At 43.3% G+C, this 20,174-nt stretch overlaps 1 protein-coding gene across 4 annotated transcripts in view; it reads right to left on the bottom strand.

Annotated features, from left to right (window-relative positions):
- The window catches only part of GAREM1 (GRB2 associated regulator of MAPK1 subtype 1), a 127,296-nt gene extending 113,869 nt beyond the window's left edge, over positions 1 to 13,427 (bottom strand). The window contains exon 1 of one of the 4 annotated variants that reach the window (XM_048840545.2): positions 12,930 to 13,427. In XM_048840545.2, the coding sequence (XP_048696502.2) occupies positions 12,930 to 13,050 (121 nt within the window). In that variant the 5' untranslated portion in view covers positions 13,051 to 13,427. Of the gene's footprint in view, positions 1 to 12,450; positions 12,831 to 12,929 lie in introns of those variants that run through there. The other 3 variants (XM_048840546.2, XM_048840549.2, XM_048840548.2) reach the window with 3 other exon arrangements.
- Positions 13,428 to 20,174: the final 6,747 nt, after the last annotated feature.

Here is a 20,174-nt window from a genome sequence, read left to right as displayed (position 1 = left end):
CCGCTCTCCAGCGGGAGCTTGAGGGCCGGATTAAAAGGCCTGACGGGCTAGACGTGGCCCACGGGCCGTAGTTTACCCACCCCCGCTTTATAGTACAATGTTGTTCCCAGCATGCAACATTATTGGTGTGTCAAAATTAAAGTACTAAGTGATTTACCCAAACTGACAGAATGAATCTGTGTATGCAATGTTGTAGTTGAATCTATGGCAGAGCTGGGAATAGAATCCAAATGGGATTTCACTCCCCTTCTCTAAATACTGAACTACCCCACTTTACCAGCCCCTCAAATACAAGCACTGCTAGACTAAATGAGAAAGCAGCACTACACAACTGGTAGTGGGAAATGCAGCATCCAGATAGAACTGCAGAAGAGTCATAGGTAGACAGAATCTAATCAAGAAATTTAGCTGGGAAACCACAGTTAACCCTATATTTTTAGGGAGACAGCATACTCAACAGCATCTTTAGTAGCCACAACTAGTCAAGTTGAAACAAATTTTTAAATCACGTCTGAGAGACAAGACCTCGAATGACAATGCTCCCAACGCCCTGCAGTTCAGTATTGAACAAAATGAGAAGAATGCCATCTACAGAATCACTAACAAAACTTCTTGCAGCACCGATAGGAGACCTCAGAGTAACTTATCTCTGTAATGGCCTGATCCCCCCTTGCTTATGGTCACACAGTGTATTAACTATTTTAGGAATCAAGCTTTCACCCCCTCAGTCCTCAACTCTCCTGCAAGAGCTGGATACAATCCAGTTGACAAACACAAGTATAACTCACGCTGGCACCCATTGCACTACCTACCCCCTACTCCTCTCACAGCAGCCAGCAGAAACAGGGAAGTTTTGTTTCTTTAAGATCAGAGTTCTACAGCAGTCCCAGTGAATAAACACGAAGCCTGATCTTTCCCATTATGTCACACCACCATTGAAAACCCCAGTTTGTTCCAATGGAAGAATTTCTCCAGCTTCAGGCCTGTAAATCCATACAAACTGGGTCTCAAAGACTCATAAGTTCTGTTCAAACCACTACTTAATATAAGCAAAAAATATTTTAAAGTATTCAGACTACTGCATTAATCCCATAGGAAGGGTAAAACTTTGAGTAATAGCTTTAATTCTGAATAAGAATTTATCTGGTTATATCCTTTTAATTATTTTTCCAGTCCAACTGCAAACTGGAAGTATTTATTAAAACCCAAACCGTCCTTCCTATAAACCAAGTTTCAAATGAATAATATTAAGGGCAAAAAATCATCATCTTCTTTAGAGTGTTATTTTAACTTTTTTACAATAACAATTTTTTAAACAATTTAGAAAGGAGAAAAGATTCCACTTTTGTCGAGAAGCACAAAATAATGAGAAACAAAATCTCCATGACCAACTTCCCTATCTCTAAAAGGCTGGAGGGAGAATAATACTCACAATTCACAAAGCTCTTTTACTATTCAGCGCTACAGTTTTTGTTTTTTTAATTAAAGTGTTCCCTTTTCTATATACTGTCTTTCACCTACACTGGAATGGTACTTGCTGTAGTTTTGTGGCTTGCTGCGAGCCACACCCAGTCTCGGAACACTGCGTGGTACCATACACATACATAGCTAGTCATATTTTATACTATGATCTGAGGGAGGTACATTTTCAATGTTCAAGCTTCTCATCTTTCCTAATCACCATCCACAGAGGCTCAACATTTTTTCCTAGAACAAATATGAACAAGTTTCAAATTTGAAGACTGAGAACAGACTAGTGTGACCATAACACAATTACATGGGCACAATTTCAAAAGTGAATGTTTTATGATCAGATGTAAAATGTGTAATGAGGCTATAACCTTCAGGAGGAGGGCGGGGAGGGAAGAGAGAGATTTAGGTCTTTTCAGCAAATGAAGTTTTCATTTTTCAATAATTTTATACAGATACTCAAGAGTAATTTAAGGCTTCTGAAAGTGTTCTTCCAAGAACAAGGACGCAAGGATGTAAATCAATTTAAATGTAATTAGCTCTGTGACTTCCAGTTATTCACACCACTCCATGAATGGGGGTGGATGATTTTTTCCCCTACAAAACCTGCAGTAGATTTGCTAGTTTTCCAAAACAGTCTAGGGAACATTTGATCCATTCAACATGAACATACTTCCCTACCTCCTCACACACCATGGTCTTTCATCATTGTGCTGTATTTTCAGTCTAAATTACAGTACAAAGCTGGAACACTGTCTTTATTGTATATTTGCTTATCAAGTACCATGACTAGCTACAGAGCTATATATAGTATGGAAAATGCGGGCTGTACAAGAAAGAATAAAATTTAAATAGCATAGTTAAACCAACAGAACGCATCATAAATATAAAATTCAAGAGGTTTAAGTAATTTGGCACAGTGTTTTATGAAGCTTGTTTTTTGCGTCATATGCACTGTGTGTGTTAATATGATGAGTATTTTCCTACAAAAGATTCTCAGATCTTGACAGCTAGTTATTCACTATACCAAAATATCAATATTCTTGCTGCAGTCAAACTACAGGTGGAATTCCTGGAACATAGCTCCTGTGACTGAAATTAACTGCTATACCATGTTGTTCCATATACTGTAGCATTTCTTTTCAGCATGTTCCCTTAAGTTCACCGGACCACTACAAAGAGTGCTGAATTCATTTAACTAAAATTGCCAGGAACACCTTGACCCATAAAGGTATTAAAAACGTTAACTTCTTTCCCATGTCAGTTTTAATGCTAGTCCCTTGTGTCATGCTTTATTACAACCATTAGAAACAACAATACATGAACCATTACACAACACTTGTTTTAGTTTCTTAAGAACTATCCTACTTACTTGGGCATCCTGTCTTAGTTTCTGATTGAGTTTACCTTAAATTTGTGTCCTTAAGTCAGTGGTTCTCAACGTGTGGTCCACAGACCCTGGGGTCGCTGGACTACGTCGAAAGCGGTAGTTCTCAACTGTGGGTCAGAACTCCAAAGTGGGTGGCGACCCTGTCTTAACGGGGTCACTGGGGCTGGCTTAGACTTATTGGAGCCGAAGCCTGAGCCCCATAGGGCTGCCAACTTTCTACTCGCACAAAACCGAACACCCTTGCCCTGCCCCTTCTCTGGGACCCCACCCCCTCTCACTCCATCTCCCCCCTTTCTCGCTCACTCGCTCATTTTCACCGGGCTGGCTCAGGGAATCGGGGTGGAGGAGGGAGTGAGGGCTCCATCTGGGGGTGCAAGCTCTGTGGTGTAGGAGAGGGCTCTGGGCTGGAGCCAAGGGGCTCGGAGTATGGAAGGGGACTCGAGGCTGAGGCTGGGGTGTGAGAGAGGCAGGTTCCAAGGTGGGGCCAGAAATGAGAGGTCTAGGGTGCGGTAGGGGGCTCCAGGCTGGGGCAAGTGGTTGGGGTGCAGGATTAGGGCTCTAGCTGGGGGTGTGGGCCCAGGGATGAGGGATTTGGGGTGCAGGAGGTGGCTATGGGTTGAGGGTTTCGGCATGTGGGAGGGGGCTCCGGGCTGAGGCAGCGGGTTGAGGTGTGGGGGGGGGAGGGTGCTGGCTGGGGATGAGGGGGTTGGGCTGTAGGAGGGGGAACTGAACTGGGGCTGAGGGGTTTGGAGGGTGGGAGAGGCATCAGGGCTGGGGCAGAGGGTTGGGGTACCAGGGGGGGTACAGGCTCCAGCTGGGGATAAAGGGTTTGGGGTGCAGGAGAGGGCTCCAAGGCTGGGATTGAGGGGTTCAGAGGATGGGAGGGGCATCATGGCTGTGGTAGGGGGTTGGGGCACAGGTGGTGGTCTGAGATGCAGGCTCTGGGCAGCGATTACCTCAGGCAGCTCCTGGAAGCAGCAGCAGCAGCAATGTGTGTCCCCCCCGTCCCCCGCCGGCTCCTACGTGGAGGCATGGCCAGGCAGCTCTGCACGCTGCCCCATCCACAGGTACAGCCCCCATTGGCCACATTTCAGCCAATGGGAGCTGTGGAGCTGATGCTTGGAGCAGTGGCAGCACCCAAAGCTTAGGAGCCGGAGGGGGGACATGCCGCTGCTTCCAGGAGCCTCGTGGAGCCATGGCAGGCAGGGAGTCTGCCTTCGCCCCACTGCGCCACTGACTGGACCATTAACGGACCGGTCAGCAGTCCTGACCGGAGCCACCAGGGTTCCTTTATGACTGGGTGTTCCAGTCGAAAAATCAGACACCTAGCAACCCTAGAGCCCCACCATGAAGGGCAGAAGCCAAAGCTTGAGGGCTTCAGCCGTGGGCAGCGGGGCTCAGGTTACAGGCCACCTGCCTGAGGCTGAATCTCTTTGCCTTTGACCCGCCCCCACCTGGGGTGGCGGGGCTCGGGCTTTGTCTCTGCTCCTCCTCCCCCGAGTAATAGGACTTGGGCGGGTTCAGATTTTGGTCACCACTTCTGGGTCATGTATTAATTTTTGTTGTCAGAAGGGGGTCGTGGTGCAATGAAGTTTGAGAACCCCAGGTCTAAGGGGTCCACAAAAGACTGAAAACTAACTGAACAGAATTCAACTATATATACAGGCAACAGATTTCCAAAGGGGTCCGCACCTCCATTCGAAATTTCCAAAGGGGTTCGCAAATGAAAAAAGGTGAGAACCAAAGCCCTAAGTGATATTTTAAAATATTAAACCAAGCCAATGCACTAAATCTCCCAGAAGACTCTGTCAAAATTTTTTAAATAATAATAATCAAAAATCAGAGCCATCATTTAAAAAAAAAAAGGGGGGTATTTTTTCCTCCACTCTTGAACTAAAGAATTTGCTGGAGAGATATTACCTTTTTAAAAGAAAATCTCTAAGGAACCTTTGTGTACCGGTCAAGAGTGCAAAATTTCAGCCCAGGTGGTCTATTTTGTGCCTTTATCTCGGTACCATCCCTGTGATATCTGAGCACTTATGAGCATATGAAAATAGCAGCTTAGGACAAACTGTTTTGAATCCTTGACTACCATAGCAGAGCATTATCAAGAGCCCACAATAATAGGAGTAGCATACTGATTCAAGAACACACAGTACACACTATTGTATCTGAAGTTGCTACTGAACAATAGGCTCAAACGACGACAGTTTTTAGCTTTAAAATTGAGAGATACATTAGTGAACTCAGGTGCACCTCATCTGGAAAATTGTTCTACACTTGAGATTGGTGTTGCCAAGTTACTTGGACTCCAACTCCAGAAGGGCACTATCATTTTCATAGATGTCACAAGGTAGCAGCACTTAAAACAATTTAAAAGCTTTTTCACTAAAGTGGTTCTGGAACACATTTCTGCCTGTTGGAAAGAAAATACAGCAAGCAGGCAGCCATCTGCTTTTTCACTCAATTGTCATGATGGAATCAGCAGACCACGAGGGAAAGTATGTCTGTGGGGCAGAGGTGGAAGATTATATTAATTGTGTGCATTGATGTATGTGCAATTCAAACATTAATGGTCTGATTTTTCAGAGCTGCTCAATGCTTATGGAAAAAAAGTCAGGCCATAAGTAAGCTTTCACTACTTCCAAAGTACATCCTGTCTTTTTGCCTTCTCCTAACTGGAGGCTTTACCTACCCACTGAACCATCACCTACCTACACACTGTACAATAGCTTGCCTTACACAGCATGGGTGTTTAGATCGTGTACATTCTGAGGGGCTCACATCTTTTTGATCTCCTTTAGTTTTTCCAAAGTGGTTCTTACCACCTCCTCCAAATACTACAATCCACTGAAGAACTTTGCAACAGTTTCTTGAAAGTAGACTATCCACAATAAATGATACCACACACAAACCTCAGAGGAGTGAAATTCTTAGTATAAAACCATTGCTCAATTTCAAAAATATCCCTGAGTTTGTAAAAGGATGCAATGTGAATTGTTCACTATGTTCATAGTCAAGCTGTTCTATTTAGTGTGATGTTCTTTGTCTCGAAACCACACAACGCTATCTTATCATTCAGAACTAGACTAAACACTTCACATGTTGTAGGGAACAATCTTGCAGTAACAGGGGAATGGAGTAGATAGAGGTCTTTTCCATCTCTAATTTCTAAACCACTTATTATGGTTCTAAACACCTTTTTAAAAATAGGTTACCTCTGGTGTGGTACCTCATTGAGGACAGGATTTACAATGTAATAAATAAAGCTTGTTCCTCCCAAGCAGCAATATGGCAACCTCAAGCCTAGCCAGATCAGGCATCAAGTAAAGTATCTCCCAGTGCAGTTATTTAAGAGAGTTTAATCAGGGTTCATAAGACATTTCACCCAACCCCACAAGACCTTTTCATAGGCTTTCCCCTCTTTGAAACCCACATCATAATTCAGTCAGTCTGCCTTAAAGCAACCACAAATATTGCATTTATGCTGCGAGTCAAAAGAAATTATTTCCCTCTGAGTCTTAATAACTTATAGTGATCCATCAACACTATCACCAGAGAAATTCAGAGTGGTGTTCTCAGTTAGGCTCAGTGAACAGCCAAAAGTGACTTCTGAACACTGGTGCCTCAAGCTGGGCTATCTACCCAGCCAGACTAGTGCCAGGATGTTTGATTTTAAAAACACTAGTATCATTTGTTTTGAATATTTTTTTCTGAAGTGATGATTGTTAAATAGCTGACAGCACCGGGAAATATTTTTATCCACAGGATGAGTACAAGCAGACTGCTGTGATAGTGATCTCATCGCTAGAGAGACCAGTCTCTGGAATTGAGAGGGAATGTGGTCCCAGGTCCCTCCTTGGGGATAAAAACAATAGCTAGCTGTCAAAAATTAACAATGGTGCTAGGATGACAGGGGTCCTAATAAATAAGACAACAGTAGGACATTGAATTTTCCTATTTAAAAACAAAAACTGGATTTGAATGCCAGCAATGGAGTTCACCATTTGCTGCCAAAAAGCCATGGAGTTTAACTCTTTAACCAAAGCATAATTTCCACTTCTTAGTCTTAATAGCATTTTTCTTCCGGCTTCCAAGATTATCCTTAGACTACCTCAGTGCTACCAGAAATTTCAAAAACCTTGAGAAAATAAGGATAAGGTCTCCATGGAGTATTGACTTATTTAGCAGTTAAAGACGATAACTCACCAGAAAGGTCTAAAGTTATAATAGTAAGTATTTTGTTGTCTATTTATAACCCCTGAACAGGCAGAGACACCGTTACCTCAGAGACCTATTCTCGCCTAATACCCTGCAGTGCCAGTAAAGGTCATATAAAGGTATTTTTGCTATTGGATCCTGGGGTGCAATCCTTTCCCCTTGCAAGTTAATGGCAAAACTCCCACTGACTTCAGTGAGGCCAGGATTCCATCTCCTAGAGTGTAATTCAGGGGGTGGAGGCTGGACTCTCTCATCCAGTTCTTACTGTCTTTGTTCTCCTTGGTCTGACCGAGCCAATTTAGTGAGCCCCAAGACAAGATGTAATGCTTATTCATTGGGTTTAGTGTTTGTTAGCTGTGTTTGCAATTAATATTTAGCCTGTTAAGACATACTGGAAACATGCATGGTAATAGCAGTCTAAGTGCTGTAACTTGTTAAAGGTGACAATGGAGCTTTTTTTTTATACCCGCAATTGCTAAGGCAATAGGCACTTGATAAAGACACAAAACCAATGGTATCTGAAATAAAGTATTTACCATCTTTAAGAATCATTCTATATTTCAGAGGACTCACCACTTTAGCAGCATTATGATGAATTACCAAGTGCAAGCTATTTAGAAATTTGAACAACTAAATATTCCTATCAGCTTGAACTATCCCAGTTTTCAATGAGAAGTTATGAATATATATCTTTTAATTTCAGTTTGAGATGAGACGACACAGTCTAATTACTACCATGTGCAGTTTATATATAACTAGGCAAATTTCTTCTTCCCTCACTCCCCTCTCCCCCAGGAAACCCCAAAAACCCACTCTCCCTGACCCAAAAGTAGTTTTAGTTTATGTAAAAATTTCGGATTTTGATTCTGGACAATAAATTTTTCTGTTTCGCATCAGCTGTATTTTTTATCATTTCCTGTGTGTGGTATAACTGTGCTTACAAAGCAAGCTGAACTATTTGGAGGGGACATTCTTCCAGGATGTTCATATCTGCATTCTAAGTTATAGGCGATTCTGGCACAAGAAATGGGACTTCATTCATTCATTTTCACTTTATCCAGAATTTGAAGTCATCAGACATGATGAGACTAAACTTAGGTCTATACTGCACCACAGCGCAGACTACAGTGGCATAAACTGCAGAGCACACTTAAGTGTTGTATTTTTAATGCCCTGCGTGGATGCTGCTGGTGCAAACTAAAAATGTACTTAGTTCACATTGACACAGTCCTGTCTGAACAGGATCCTTTTAGATCATGCTAGCAGTGTCCCTGGGGGGCAGTTAGATCGCAACACTCTGGTGCACTCTGCAATTCGCACCACCTTGGTTCTCCGCACTGTGGCACAGTGTAGACAATCCCTGACAAGAGAGCAGTGAAGTTCTTGCACTCAAACAATTGAATAATTTGATTTTTCTAAGACCTAAATCACAAAAGAGATGTGAAGACACATTACAATAATCTCCCATCGCTAGAGAGCTTCAGGAAAGCAACTTTTCAAAGACAACAAAAAATGAAGTCTTACAAACACTGACGTATGAAAAAAATCTCCAACTCTTCCTCAATCCCTCTTCCTACTCCACCTCCTACCCACACCCCCCCAAGTGAGTTTACTTTTAACAAAAATTCACAAAGGGAAAAGCAGCCAGTTTAAGACTTTCTTGAGGAGATTCAAACAGCCAACATTTTAAACCTAGGGCACCTGAAGACAGGCACCTATCTAAAAGTGGCTTGAATTTCAAAGGGGGCAGTGCACCTGCAGCTCCCCATAGACTACCATGGGATTTGTGGATACTCAGCACCGTTTTTAGATCAGGCCAGTTTTAGGCTAACTAACTTCAGGCACTAAGGTTTGTAAATGTTGGCAAACGTGTTTACAAGTTGTGAGTATTTTCAGCGAAGCTCACTTTAAAAACCCAATGCAACCTGATAGAATTACCTGTCCAAGTTACAAAGTGTGTTAAACTTCAGAGGATGCAACAGGTTAGCGATCGGTTTTGCCTTTGGTTTCTCCTATTCTTAATTCAAAGATATCCTCTGTCAGATTCCCATAAGTGGCTTTGTTATCCAGGGTGTAGACAGAGGACCTGGAACAACAAGTCTTTCAGCCACTCATATAAATATCACACAAACTCTACTTTCTCACTTCACGGGACAAAGCTGTGGTCTCTGGTTCACCACTTCCTCCCTCCCATTCTAAGGCAATCCCCTCTGAGGTAGAAAACACTCTCTGTTACCAGTGAAGGAGTCAATCTTGTCTGCATTCTTTATAAGACATTGACTTTTGTGACTGTCATCTCTGTGACACCGCAAGCTAAAGCATGAGACCTCTAAAGAGATGCAGAAAGATCTAAGTGCAAAGTTGAACAGTATCTGTGCCTTCTCATTAACTATGAGGAACTCCTCCCATTACTTCTAAAAAGACACAAACAACAAATCAAGGGAGATGGGGCAGGGGGGAAGAAAGGGGTGAGAGAGAGATGTACTGGGGCATGAGGCCAATAATAATTTTATTTCCAAGAGCTCTCCCTGCTCCCAATAAGCTTCTAGTACCCTTCCAATAAGCAGGGCCCTGCCAAATTCACAGCCATGAAAAACGCGTCACGGACCGTGAAATCTGGTCTCCCGCCGGTGAAATCTGGTCTTTTGTGTGCTTTTACTCTATACTGTACAGATTTTATAGGGGAGACCAGCATTTCTCAAATTGGGGGGCCTGACCCAAAAGGGAGTTGCAGGGGGTCAGAAAGTTACTTTAGGGGGTTCGCAGTATTGCCATGCTTACTTCTGAGTTGGGCAGCCAAAGAGCAGTGGCTGCTGGCTGTAGTAGCACAGACAGGGCTGGCAATACCATACCATGCCACCCTTAGTTCTGCGCTGCTGTCTTCAGAGAGGGGTGGCTGGAGAATGGCGGCTGCTGACTGAGGGCCCAGCTCTGCAGGCAGCAGCACAGAAGTAAGGGTGGCACTAACATACTTTTCAGAGGAACAGCCGTGTTAGTCTGTATTCGCAAAAAGAAAAGGAGTACTTGTGGCACCTTAGAGACTAACCAATTTATTTGAGCATGAGCTTTCGTGAGCTACAGCTCACTTCATCAGATGTTTACCGTGGAAACTGCAGCAGACTTTATATACACACAGAGAATATGAAACAATAACAATATTCTCTGTGTGTATATAAAGTCTGCTGCAGTTTCCACGGTATACATCTGATGAAGTGAGCTGTAGCTCACGAAAGCTCATGCTCAAATAAATTGGTTAGTCTCTAAGGTGCCACAAGTACTCCTTTTCTTTTTACTAACATACTTCTGCACTGCTGCTCCCGGCCAGCAGCCACCACTCTCTAGCTGCACAACTTTGAAGGCAGCGTCGCCACCAGCAGCAGTGCAGAAGCAAGGGTAGCAGTACCGCAAGCCCCCATAAAAAACCTTGCAACCTCCCCACAACTCCTTTTTCAGTCAGGACCCCTACAATTACAACACTGTGAAATTTCAAATTTAAATAGCTGAAATCCTGAAATCCATGATTTTTTAAATCCTATGACTGTTAAATTGATCAAAATGGACTGTGAATTTGGTAGTCATAAAAGGTCAAGCCAACAATGATGGCAAGTCAACAAAGATGAAGAAGCTTGGGAGAGAATTATGAGATTATCAAGAGACATACTACATCTGGAATTGCTTCCAGCAACCTGACAATCTTAAGCACAACTGTCGGAGGCCATTTTAGCTGCTTCAAGCCACAGAAGGTGTAACTACAATACAAGTCGCATTAACATAGCGGCTTTCACATAAATATTGCAGTACCCTGTGATGTAACACTATAAAACTAATCAGCAGTTAAGGCAGAAAATCTTTTCTTCACCCTACTTCTGACCATCAGGACAGAAGCTCTACAAAGTGATATAGGAAAGATACTAGATAACCAAGGGGCAGAGTTACAAAAAGCTCTGGCTCCCATCACCTCAGGAATCTAATTAGGACAGGTAAGCAACAGGATGATTTCAGCGTGGATGAGCAGATAAAGTAAGATGAGATATTACTTAAGGATGTTGGTCCAGTCTCAAAGCCATAAAAGGACAACTTTTCAGTCAAATGAAAAACTTGTAATCAAATTATTTTACCAGATCATACATCCCTCAATGTCACTTCACTGATGACACATTGAAAGTACCATAACTGCTGCAGCAGGCACCCAAACATGAGCTGCCTTCCTATAAATCAAGGGAAAACCAACCACGCTGTATTTGTATTGGACCAAGAAAAAGCTATTGTTTTTGTACCTCCTGAGCCGCCTTCTCTGCCTTCTCTAGACCGATCCCTCTCACTCAAGTTCTACCTCCTGAACTCTCCCTCTGTGACTGGCATAACAATACACCTTTTATGACCACCAGTTACTGGTCTCTGAAAATGCACTCCAAACCTTCAAAGAACAGCAATATCATTCCCAAATTCTTGTCCCATGTAGTAGCATTTTGCTCTAATAGCCATTCTATCAGGGGCATAACCTCTAATTTCCAGATTTTAATAGAAAATATTACACTGACCTAGAGACTGTAGGTTAAAATACAATTAAATAGTAATAAAAAGTTCCTTTTCTTTGAGATTTACAAATTTCTCATGTTACCTCTCTTTTTACAGGTCTGTTGCCCTTTCAGTCAACATTAACATGATGCAAAAAGAAAAGGAGTACTTGTGGCACCTTAGAGACTAACCAATTTATTTGAGCATAAGCTTTCATGAGCTACAGCTCACTTCATAAGCTCATGCTCAAATAAATTGGTTAGTCTCTAAGGTGCCACAAGTCCTCCTTTTCTTTTTGCAAATACAGACTAACACGGCTGTTCCTCTGAAACCTGTCATTAACATGATGAACATTTATGGCTGAGACTACTTGGTGTATTTAATATTCCTTTTACTTTGGCCTTGATGTAGGTTCCACAAAATATAATCACAGGACTGAGCCTAGGTATTGCAAATGTCCTCCTACATTTTAATCATGTATTTTCTGACTCTCAAAAGACACCCAACTGACATTAGATTGGACTCACTGAGCTTCCCCAAACTCTCACACACAAAAGAGCATGATCCAGTTTGTTTAAACCAGTAGAATACTGAAAGAAAAATAGAGAAAGAAGAAGAGCCAAAACTTTACCGTAACATCTAATAAGCAGAGATGTCTGGTTTCAGAGTACAAACCAAACGCATTTTTAATCTGTTGTAGCATTCTGCAGTTCTCCCTACCCTCAGGGCCAGAATCCGAATTTTTATGGGGGTAACATTTTTCCAAGCTAGAAACTCCTGGAGCTAATCATTAACCTTGTAAACATCCCCTCACTTCTGCATTTTCCAGTTAATGATGGATTACTACTTACAGCCCAATAAATGAAGCAGACACAGACCCACAAGAGACACGCCGTTCCTGCCAGAGAGCATTCAAGATCTTTTTGTAAACCAAGGCTAACTGAAAGAGAGGGGTTTCACACACCCCTGTCAAACTCCATCGCGGGCAAAGGCGTGGGGCCCCGGAGATGAGCGCAGGCCGCAAGGCATCGTTCTGGGACCCAAGTCACTGAGAGGACCCCGGGCTCGTGAGGCTGGAGCCGCCGGAGACGCGCTGGTCCAGAAGGCGGCGGGCTACGACTAGGTTCTGCCCGTGGCAAGCCGGGGGTCCCCGGGCACGCGTGCGCCCCGGGTCGGGCAGCCCCCCTTCCCCCGGCTGTGGAGGGGGCCGCGCCGCGCCGTCTCTCGGAGGAGCCATTCCCGCCCGCCGAGTCTGCAGAAGTTAATAGTTAATGGGCGGCTGCTGCTGTTCCCAGCCCTGCCCCCGCCGCCAGCCCGGCGCTTTACTCACCGCTGTCCAGCCGCACGAGCTGGGGCAGCCGGTAGGTGCTAACCAGCTGGTCCAAGGGGACGGCCACCGCGCTCCACTTCACATCCTTGAGACTGGAGCCCAGCGAGGGGCCCGGGTCCATCTTCCCTTCCGCCTCCGGGCGCGGGGAGGGGGAGTCAGGCTGGCAGGCGGCGGCGGCGGCGGCTCCTGCCCGGCGGGGTGCTGCAGCCAACAGGACGGAGCTCGCCTTGCTCAGCGGCGGCTGCAGCTGCTGCTGCCGCCGCCTCCGCCTCCACCTCCGCTTCCCCGGGACATGCTAGGCTTGGCGAAGCGCAAGGTGACACCCGCCCAGCGGCTGCGGCTGCTCCTCCGGCCCCCCGGGGCTGCTCCCCGCTCGGCTCGCAGCTGCGACTGGCCCAGGAAACGCCATCCCAGCACTGACTAATCAACAGGGTGCGAGAGACGCCTGCGCAGCGGCTGCTCCTCCCCGCTCCCGAAAGGAAAGTGCCGGGCTGGCTCCCTCCTGGTCTCCCTGAACGGGGGAGGCTCTGGCACCGGAGCTCCGTGCACAGTCTGTCCCGCTCGCTCGCTCCCCCCTCTGACCGCTCCGGCGACCTGCAGCCGCCAGCCTGGAGCCGCTGCCCGGAGCCCCTAGCGGGCAGCCCCCGGGCGCTTAGCAAGCGCAGCTCCTGAGAGACATAAATAGAGCAGGACGCACATTTGACCGACAGTACCGCCCAGGGGTCCATGCCCAGCTTGGCCCCTGACTTGCTTTGAGACACTGAGCGTATCACTCTGCATCTCCCGTTCCCCGTCCGAGAAATGGGGGAACCTCCGTAATGCTCTTGGAGAGGCCTGTCTCAGGAGTGATACCTCCTGTTTACACAGCAGCAGAAGCCGTTGTGGTCTTAAACGGCCAAATAAAGGGTTGCTGTCCCAAGGGGTTACACATTTCTTCTTCCCAAAGTGGGATAAAGTGGTTTGCCTTACTGATCACTGCTTGATCACCTAAACTCCGCCTCTGAGTCTGCTCCAGGCTTTGAGGTTTGTTTGCGTAAGCTGTATTTCATCACCCATCTGCAAACGTCTATATCTAATCTCTATAGATGGCATTTTATAAAATGTTAAACCATATCCTACAAAAAAGACACTGGCTACTAAGACTCTCCAAACTTAATATTATTCTCCTATAGAACACTGAAGTCTTAAAGGGCACTTTGCTGTCTTTTCCACCAGCTAACAGTAAAATGTGCAAGTGGGTTTGCATAATTTCAAAAGCAAATTCCACATCTGGAAAGATAATGCTACGAATTTTACAAAGTGTTTGTGCTTTAAAAATTGTTCAGAGTGCTATCCCGCAGTGAGTTTCCCAGAATTTTGGTGAGCAAAACCTCTTAAGCAGCAAAAAGAACACAGAATGACACAAAGTAAATTATATACAATATGTAATTTCCTTTACCATAAATTGTGTGTATTTTAAGCAAAACAACTCTCTGGGCTCTCTTCTCTTCACACATATGAGATTTCCATGTGTTATTTCCCTGTGCATGGAGGGAAGAGATCAGATCCCTTTGAATATACTTTGGGGTCTAAACTAAGTATTATTTATTATTATTATTATTTGTATTACTGTAGTGACTAAATGCATCCGATGAAGTGAGCTGTAGCTCACGAAAACTTATGCTCAAATAAATTTGTTAGTCTCTAAGGTGCCACAAGTACTCCTTTTCTTTTTGTAGTGACTAAGAGCCCCAGTCACAGACCAGGACCCCCTTGTGCTACATGCTGTACAAACACAGGTAGACAAATATTCGGCAGTTTCACTCCTCTTATCACAGCAATTCTGAGCTAGGAGTTTGCATTAAATCTCTCCACCATTTAATTCAGTGTTGGAGATTTTGCCTGTGGAATTCATATCACATTAGGAAAGATATCCAATTAAGCTACAGATCAGTTTTTCAGTTTTCACTTGTGACATTGTTTGAATATTTAGGGCATGAAAATGATTAGACCAGGAATTTCGACTTATGATTATTACATATGGGAATATTAAACATTTGTTTGGTTATAATGGCATGAAATTTATTTGTTCAATGATGTTTTTAAACCAACCATTACACTTCTTATCAGAAGGGATTTTGTTATGAAGTCTTTATCTTGGAGAACCAGTATTTTATGTAACATTGTGATTCTTTACAGTGAATGTAGGATGTGCAGATTGCTAGGCAGGGAGAACTGTTTTAAACCCATAAATAAAACAAATAAATCAATGGGGAAACTAACTCTAAGCCATTATATTCTATTGTGATGGGTTTACTGTGTTCACTTTGTTGTCAGAACTCTGATTTTATTAATTAGGTTGTGTGAATTGCATTACAGAAGTATCTGCTAACATTAGCATATTTAAGACTGTATCAGCAGTTCCATTATAACAGTATTTTTTCAGTGATTTACAATACACTTATAAAAATCCACTTATAAGATCTCACTCCAGGAGTGATACAATCGAGTTATGATATTGACCCAGACTGTGGCTGGTCCTTGTGCTAGTGCACAAAAGGGTTGAGATGGCAAGGAGCCTTTTCCCTCCTTGTAGCCCTTCAGACATCCCACAAAGGGGCCAGATTTGCTAACTCTGCTCCTGCCCCCTGAACAGCAAGCAACCTCAAAGGGGTGGGGAGGAGGAAGGACCATCCATGGATTTACCCCTTCCACTTGCTCTGAACAGCAAGATGAGTCAGCTGCAGAAAGAAGTACAAACTGCACAATCCTAAAGGCAGCAGTTGTGAGACCTGTTGTGTTACAGACAAATCTAGGTTAGATTGTTTGCTTCCCATAAGACAGTGTGGTTCTGTACTCACTCCCCCAGCATGGGCCTGTGCCTCAATTGTTTGATCTGACCCTGTTTCTTCAGAGGTCTGATAGTGGAAAACCTTCTTTCTTTAATCTCAGTTATGGTACTCTCAGGTGTTACTTGTAACAATAAGAAAAGGAGTACTTGTGGCACCTTAGAGACTAACCAATTTATTAAATTAATAAATAATTAATTTAATTTATTAAATTAATAAATTGATTAGTCTCTAAGGTGCCACAAGTACTCCTTTTCTTTTTGCGAATACAGACTAACACGGCTGTTACTCTGAAACTTGTAACAATAGTAAGTATTAAAATATATTCAGACACAAGTGTGATTTTTAATGTGTCCCCTTAATAAATTAATGTTTGAAAAGTGCTTGGAAATCCTTGTGAAAATAACTGTTGAAATGGAAAGTGATATTATATTAGCTAAAAGCATTATTCTAACTTGGAAAGCAAAAGAATGGTTTGAACTTGCACGGGTGTAGCAAACTCAGTGAATGTAGTCTATAAAATATAACATGTTATAAAATAATTTACAAGACCATGGTTAGACAGTCTGTTCACCGGGACCTGAAGAACCTTTCTAGCAAGAACTGTTTTTAAACATGGTGCTGACTAACATACTTTGAATTCCAGTGTAGATATGGCCTCAGAATATGGTTGAAAGCTTGCCTCCCTCAAACCTCATGCAAGTCATGTGTCGCTGTATTGGGAGAAATGTGTCTTTCTGCCTCATCTGTGGATAGTTATTGCTAATTTCTCTGAAGATTTGAGCAAACACAAAGCAGAAAACTGTATTCAGGTCCTCTTTATTTACATAGGTCTGCTTCAAACTAATTTTGAATGTCAGACATTTCCAAATTCCATTTTCTCTCCCACTGCTGGATTCGCCTATCTTCTAACTCCTGAAATCCTGATCTATTGTTATTGCTCAATTTTCACAGGATGCACATTTGATTTTTTAGAAGGTGACACGTACATACTGACTAAAATTGGTTTATCTAGTTCTGGGCAAATAGACATCTTGAAGTTGATAAGGATTCAAAAAGTTCAGTCAGTTTTAAAAGTCTCTATGTTGGATTTCAAGGAGGTCATGGAACATGGCAGAGTGAACTCCTGAGTGTGCTGGGGCTATCTACCAACATCCACCCCCACCTACGGCTGGACACCTCCAGAAGCCAAAAACTGTACACCTTAACCTGTGCTGGTACCCACGAGATCAACTCAAGTATCAATGGCAAGCTCCTCCTTGATCTGCAAATCCCAAAAGAAGAGAGACCCCCATCCCAGTAAAGATGTCCACCACTGAGGACAGTGAGAATGTGCTGACTCAAAAAGTGGCTGCAGACACTTTGGCAATTAAAGCTACAGTCAAATGCAGGACATGGCTGCCCAAATTGAGATATACCTCAGTGATATAAAATTAATTAAAGCTAAATTGACTGATCTGGAAGGCAGATTATACAGAAATAATCTTAGAATCATAGGAGTTCCTTAGGGAGAAGAACGACAGAATCCTCTGGAATTTATCCCTAGACTTTAAACAGAAATTCTCAGTCTGCCTGCAGACTTTATACTTCACAATAGTACCTCAGAGTTAGGAACATCAGAGTTACAAACAGATAATTCAACCACACACCTCATACTGGAAGTATGTAATCAAGCAGCAGAGACAAGCAAAAAAATACAATACAGTATTGTGTTAAATATAAACTACTAAAAAAAAATAAAGGGAAAACAGCATTTTTCTTCTGCATAGTAAAGTTTCAAAGCTGTATTAAGTCAATGTTCAGTTGTAAACTTTTGAAAGAACCACCATAACATTTTGTTCAGAGTTATGAACATTTCAGAGTTATGAACAACCTCCATTCCTGAGGTGTTCATAACTCTGATATTCTACTGTATATTGAAAGAGCCCACAGGTCTCTGGCCTGCCCCTGAGGCTAACCCCAGAGCCCTGATAATCAAATTTCTGAGATTCACAACCAAAGAATCTGTCCTAGGCATGGGAACAGAAAAAGAAAGTTTCGCTGGGACAGTCCCCCATCTAAAATCAGCATTTTTTGGAATTTTGCAAGAGAAGTTGTGGAGCAGAGGGCAGTTTTTGTCAGGGCTAGGGCACTGGCAAAACAAAAGGGCCTAAAGGGTTAAATGAGGTTTCCTGCATTGTTTCATGTAATAGCTGGAAATGTGACCCATTCATTCTGAAAACCTCAGGAGCCAGAGAGCTTCATAAATAACTTATAAATGACTTTTGGTGTCTTTTGTTCCTGGTTACACCAATTGCTGGTATTTTGTTTGCCTAGGCATTCTTGCAGGCCTAACTCCCATTATATTGACAGCCCTCCAACTTTGCTCATAGCTGGATGTTGTGAAGTGGGACCCATATATATGTTGTGTTTTCTGTAGGGTGTTTTGAATTATGACAATTTTCCATGGACATGCATGGACTCTCTCACTGATGAATATGTAATGCTATGTATGAATATGTAATGTAACACCCCTGCTAACTGTGAATTGTTGTGTCTCTGATTGCTTAATGAGCTGTCTGATGCTGAGAGAGTAGAAACATACAACATGTCCCCCTAACTCCACATTCGTGAGCTACAGCAAATTCATTCTGAACCCTTTCTTAGCAAGCACCAGGTAGCTCTATGCAGGGAAGGTCAGCCTCTCTTAAGGTAGCCTGGCTGGAGTGAGTCAGGGGTATTTGCGCATTGTTGAGAACCCTGAGAACAGAAGGTGGTCTCCTCTGATTTGGACTGTGCCGTGCCATTGCTGGTGGATACCTGAAGCATGGACCTAGAGACTATAGTAAGGGAAGTTACTCACAATCATTCTAGATTATCTCCTTGTATTGCTGCAAGACTGTAATGTAACCATCAAATGTGTTTAGCAGGCAAACTATGTGTCTGGGGGCACTGGTTTGGGGTAATAGTTTAGTGGTTGAAAATGGTTTGAAATATAGGGAATGGCAATGCCAGCAGAAAATTGCCACCACAAGGGAAAGCTGAATTTACAAGGACCTGCTGCTTGTAATTAGACACAGTGTCCCTGATCCAAAACCTTGCTGAGCCTATGCATCCTACACAATCTCAGAGATGGCTATAACCACCTTTGGGATACTTGCTACATTATGGACTTCAAATCTTCCCCACCCACCCCCTTTGTTGGGGATATTTCCCATGTGGGGTTGTTATTTATAACAATTTTTGGACCCCAGAGAGTAGTGACAGGCTACTCTGTCCCCGCAGAGTATGAAAAGGGTTTAGCTATGTATAGTTAGAGATGTTCTTTCAACGTGCATTGCCAAGTACACAAATGTTCATACGTTCCTGTAAATTATTTTGTTTTTTTCCTTTTTGTTATATTCTATTTGGTTCCCTTGTGTCACCCTTCCCATTATCTTGCTCCATCCATCTTTCTTCCCCTTTCCTCTCTCCTGATCTTCATACGCAGAAAAATTACATGACTGATTTACAGCAAGCCTCGCTAGGTGGCTGCATCTAATGTTGATGCCTTCCCCCAAGTCTCCTGCACCTACACTATTTGGTAGCAATCTGACAAGTGGCGAGCATCTAGCAAGGTAATCCAAAATCTGTCTCACGGGAGTCTGAGAGGGGAGCAGGTGCGATGCAATAGAGCAAATGACACAAATATTCCATCATCCTCATTTGGAAGGTCACAGATGAGAAAAATGTTGGTCCTGAATTTCAATTTTATTTCCTGGCATGTAAAGAGACTCAACACGCCAATTAAAAGAAAACAAGGGTACTCATTATTAGAGAGAGCAAAGGCAGACGTAGTGCTTTTGCTGGAGACACACTTGACCACAGATAGGGCTGTTATGGTAGAACATGACTGGGTAAAAGAAGTAGTGTCTTCCTGCTTGTCATTCACATCTAGAGGGGTAGCCATACTCTTCTATAAAGTACTGGCAGTAACAGTCTCTGAGTCAATTTTAGATAATCAGGGCAGATTTTGAATCCTGAAAGTAAACATAGGCTTTACTAAATTACATGGAGAACCCCATATCCCTATTGTAATTGCTGGGGATTTTAATGAAGTGCTTGATTCTTTTGTGGCTAAATCTTGTCCACGGAGCCATACACAAAAGAAAACTAGAATGGCCCTGGAATTAAAGTTCTGGGACTATGTGATATCTGGTGGTTCTGGTGCTTTGAAAGAGAATACGTTTCTTATCTTCTTGGTAAAATTCATCTGAATAATAGCCTGGCTCTGCCTCAGCGTTGTAACCTCTGCTCATATAAGGTGCCATAGAGCAGGGTTTCTCAACCTAATCCCAAAATCGACCCAAAATCGAGGGTCGACCCAAACTCGACCCAAAATCGAGTTGCCAGAATCTTTCAAAGGGTTGCATGGCAGCTTCTGTGGCTCCTGTCCCAT

The sequence above is a fragment of the Caretta caretta genome, chromosome 2, assembly GCF_965140235.1.
Source record: "Caretta caretta isolate rCarCar2 chromosome 2, rCarCar1.hap1, whole genome shotgun sequence".
In the NCBI taxonomy this organism is placed as follows: Eukaryota; Metazoa; Chordata; order Testudines; family Cheloniidae; genus Caretta; species Caretta caretta.
This window is presented reverse-complemented; position numbering and strand designations above follow the sequence as displayed.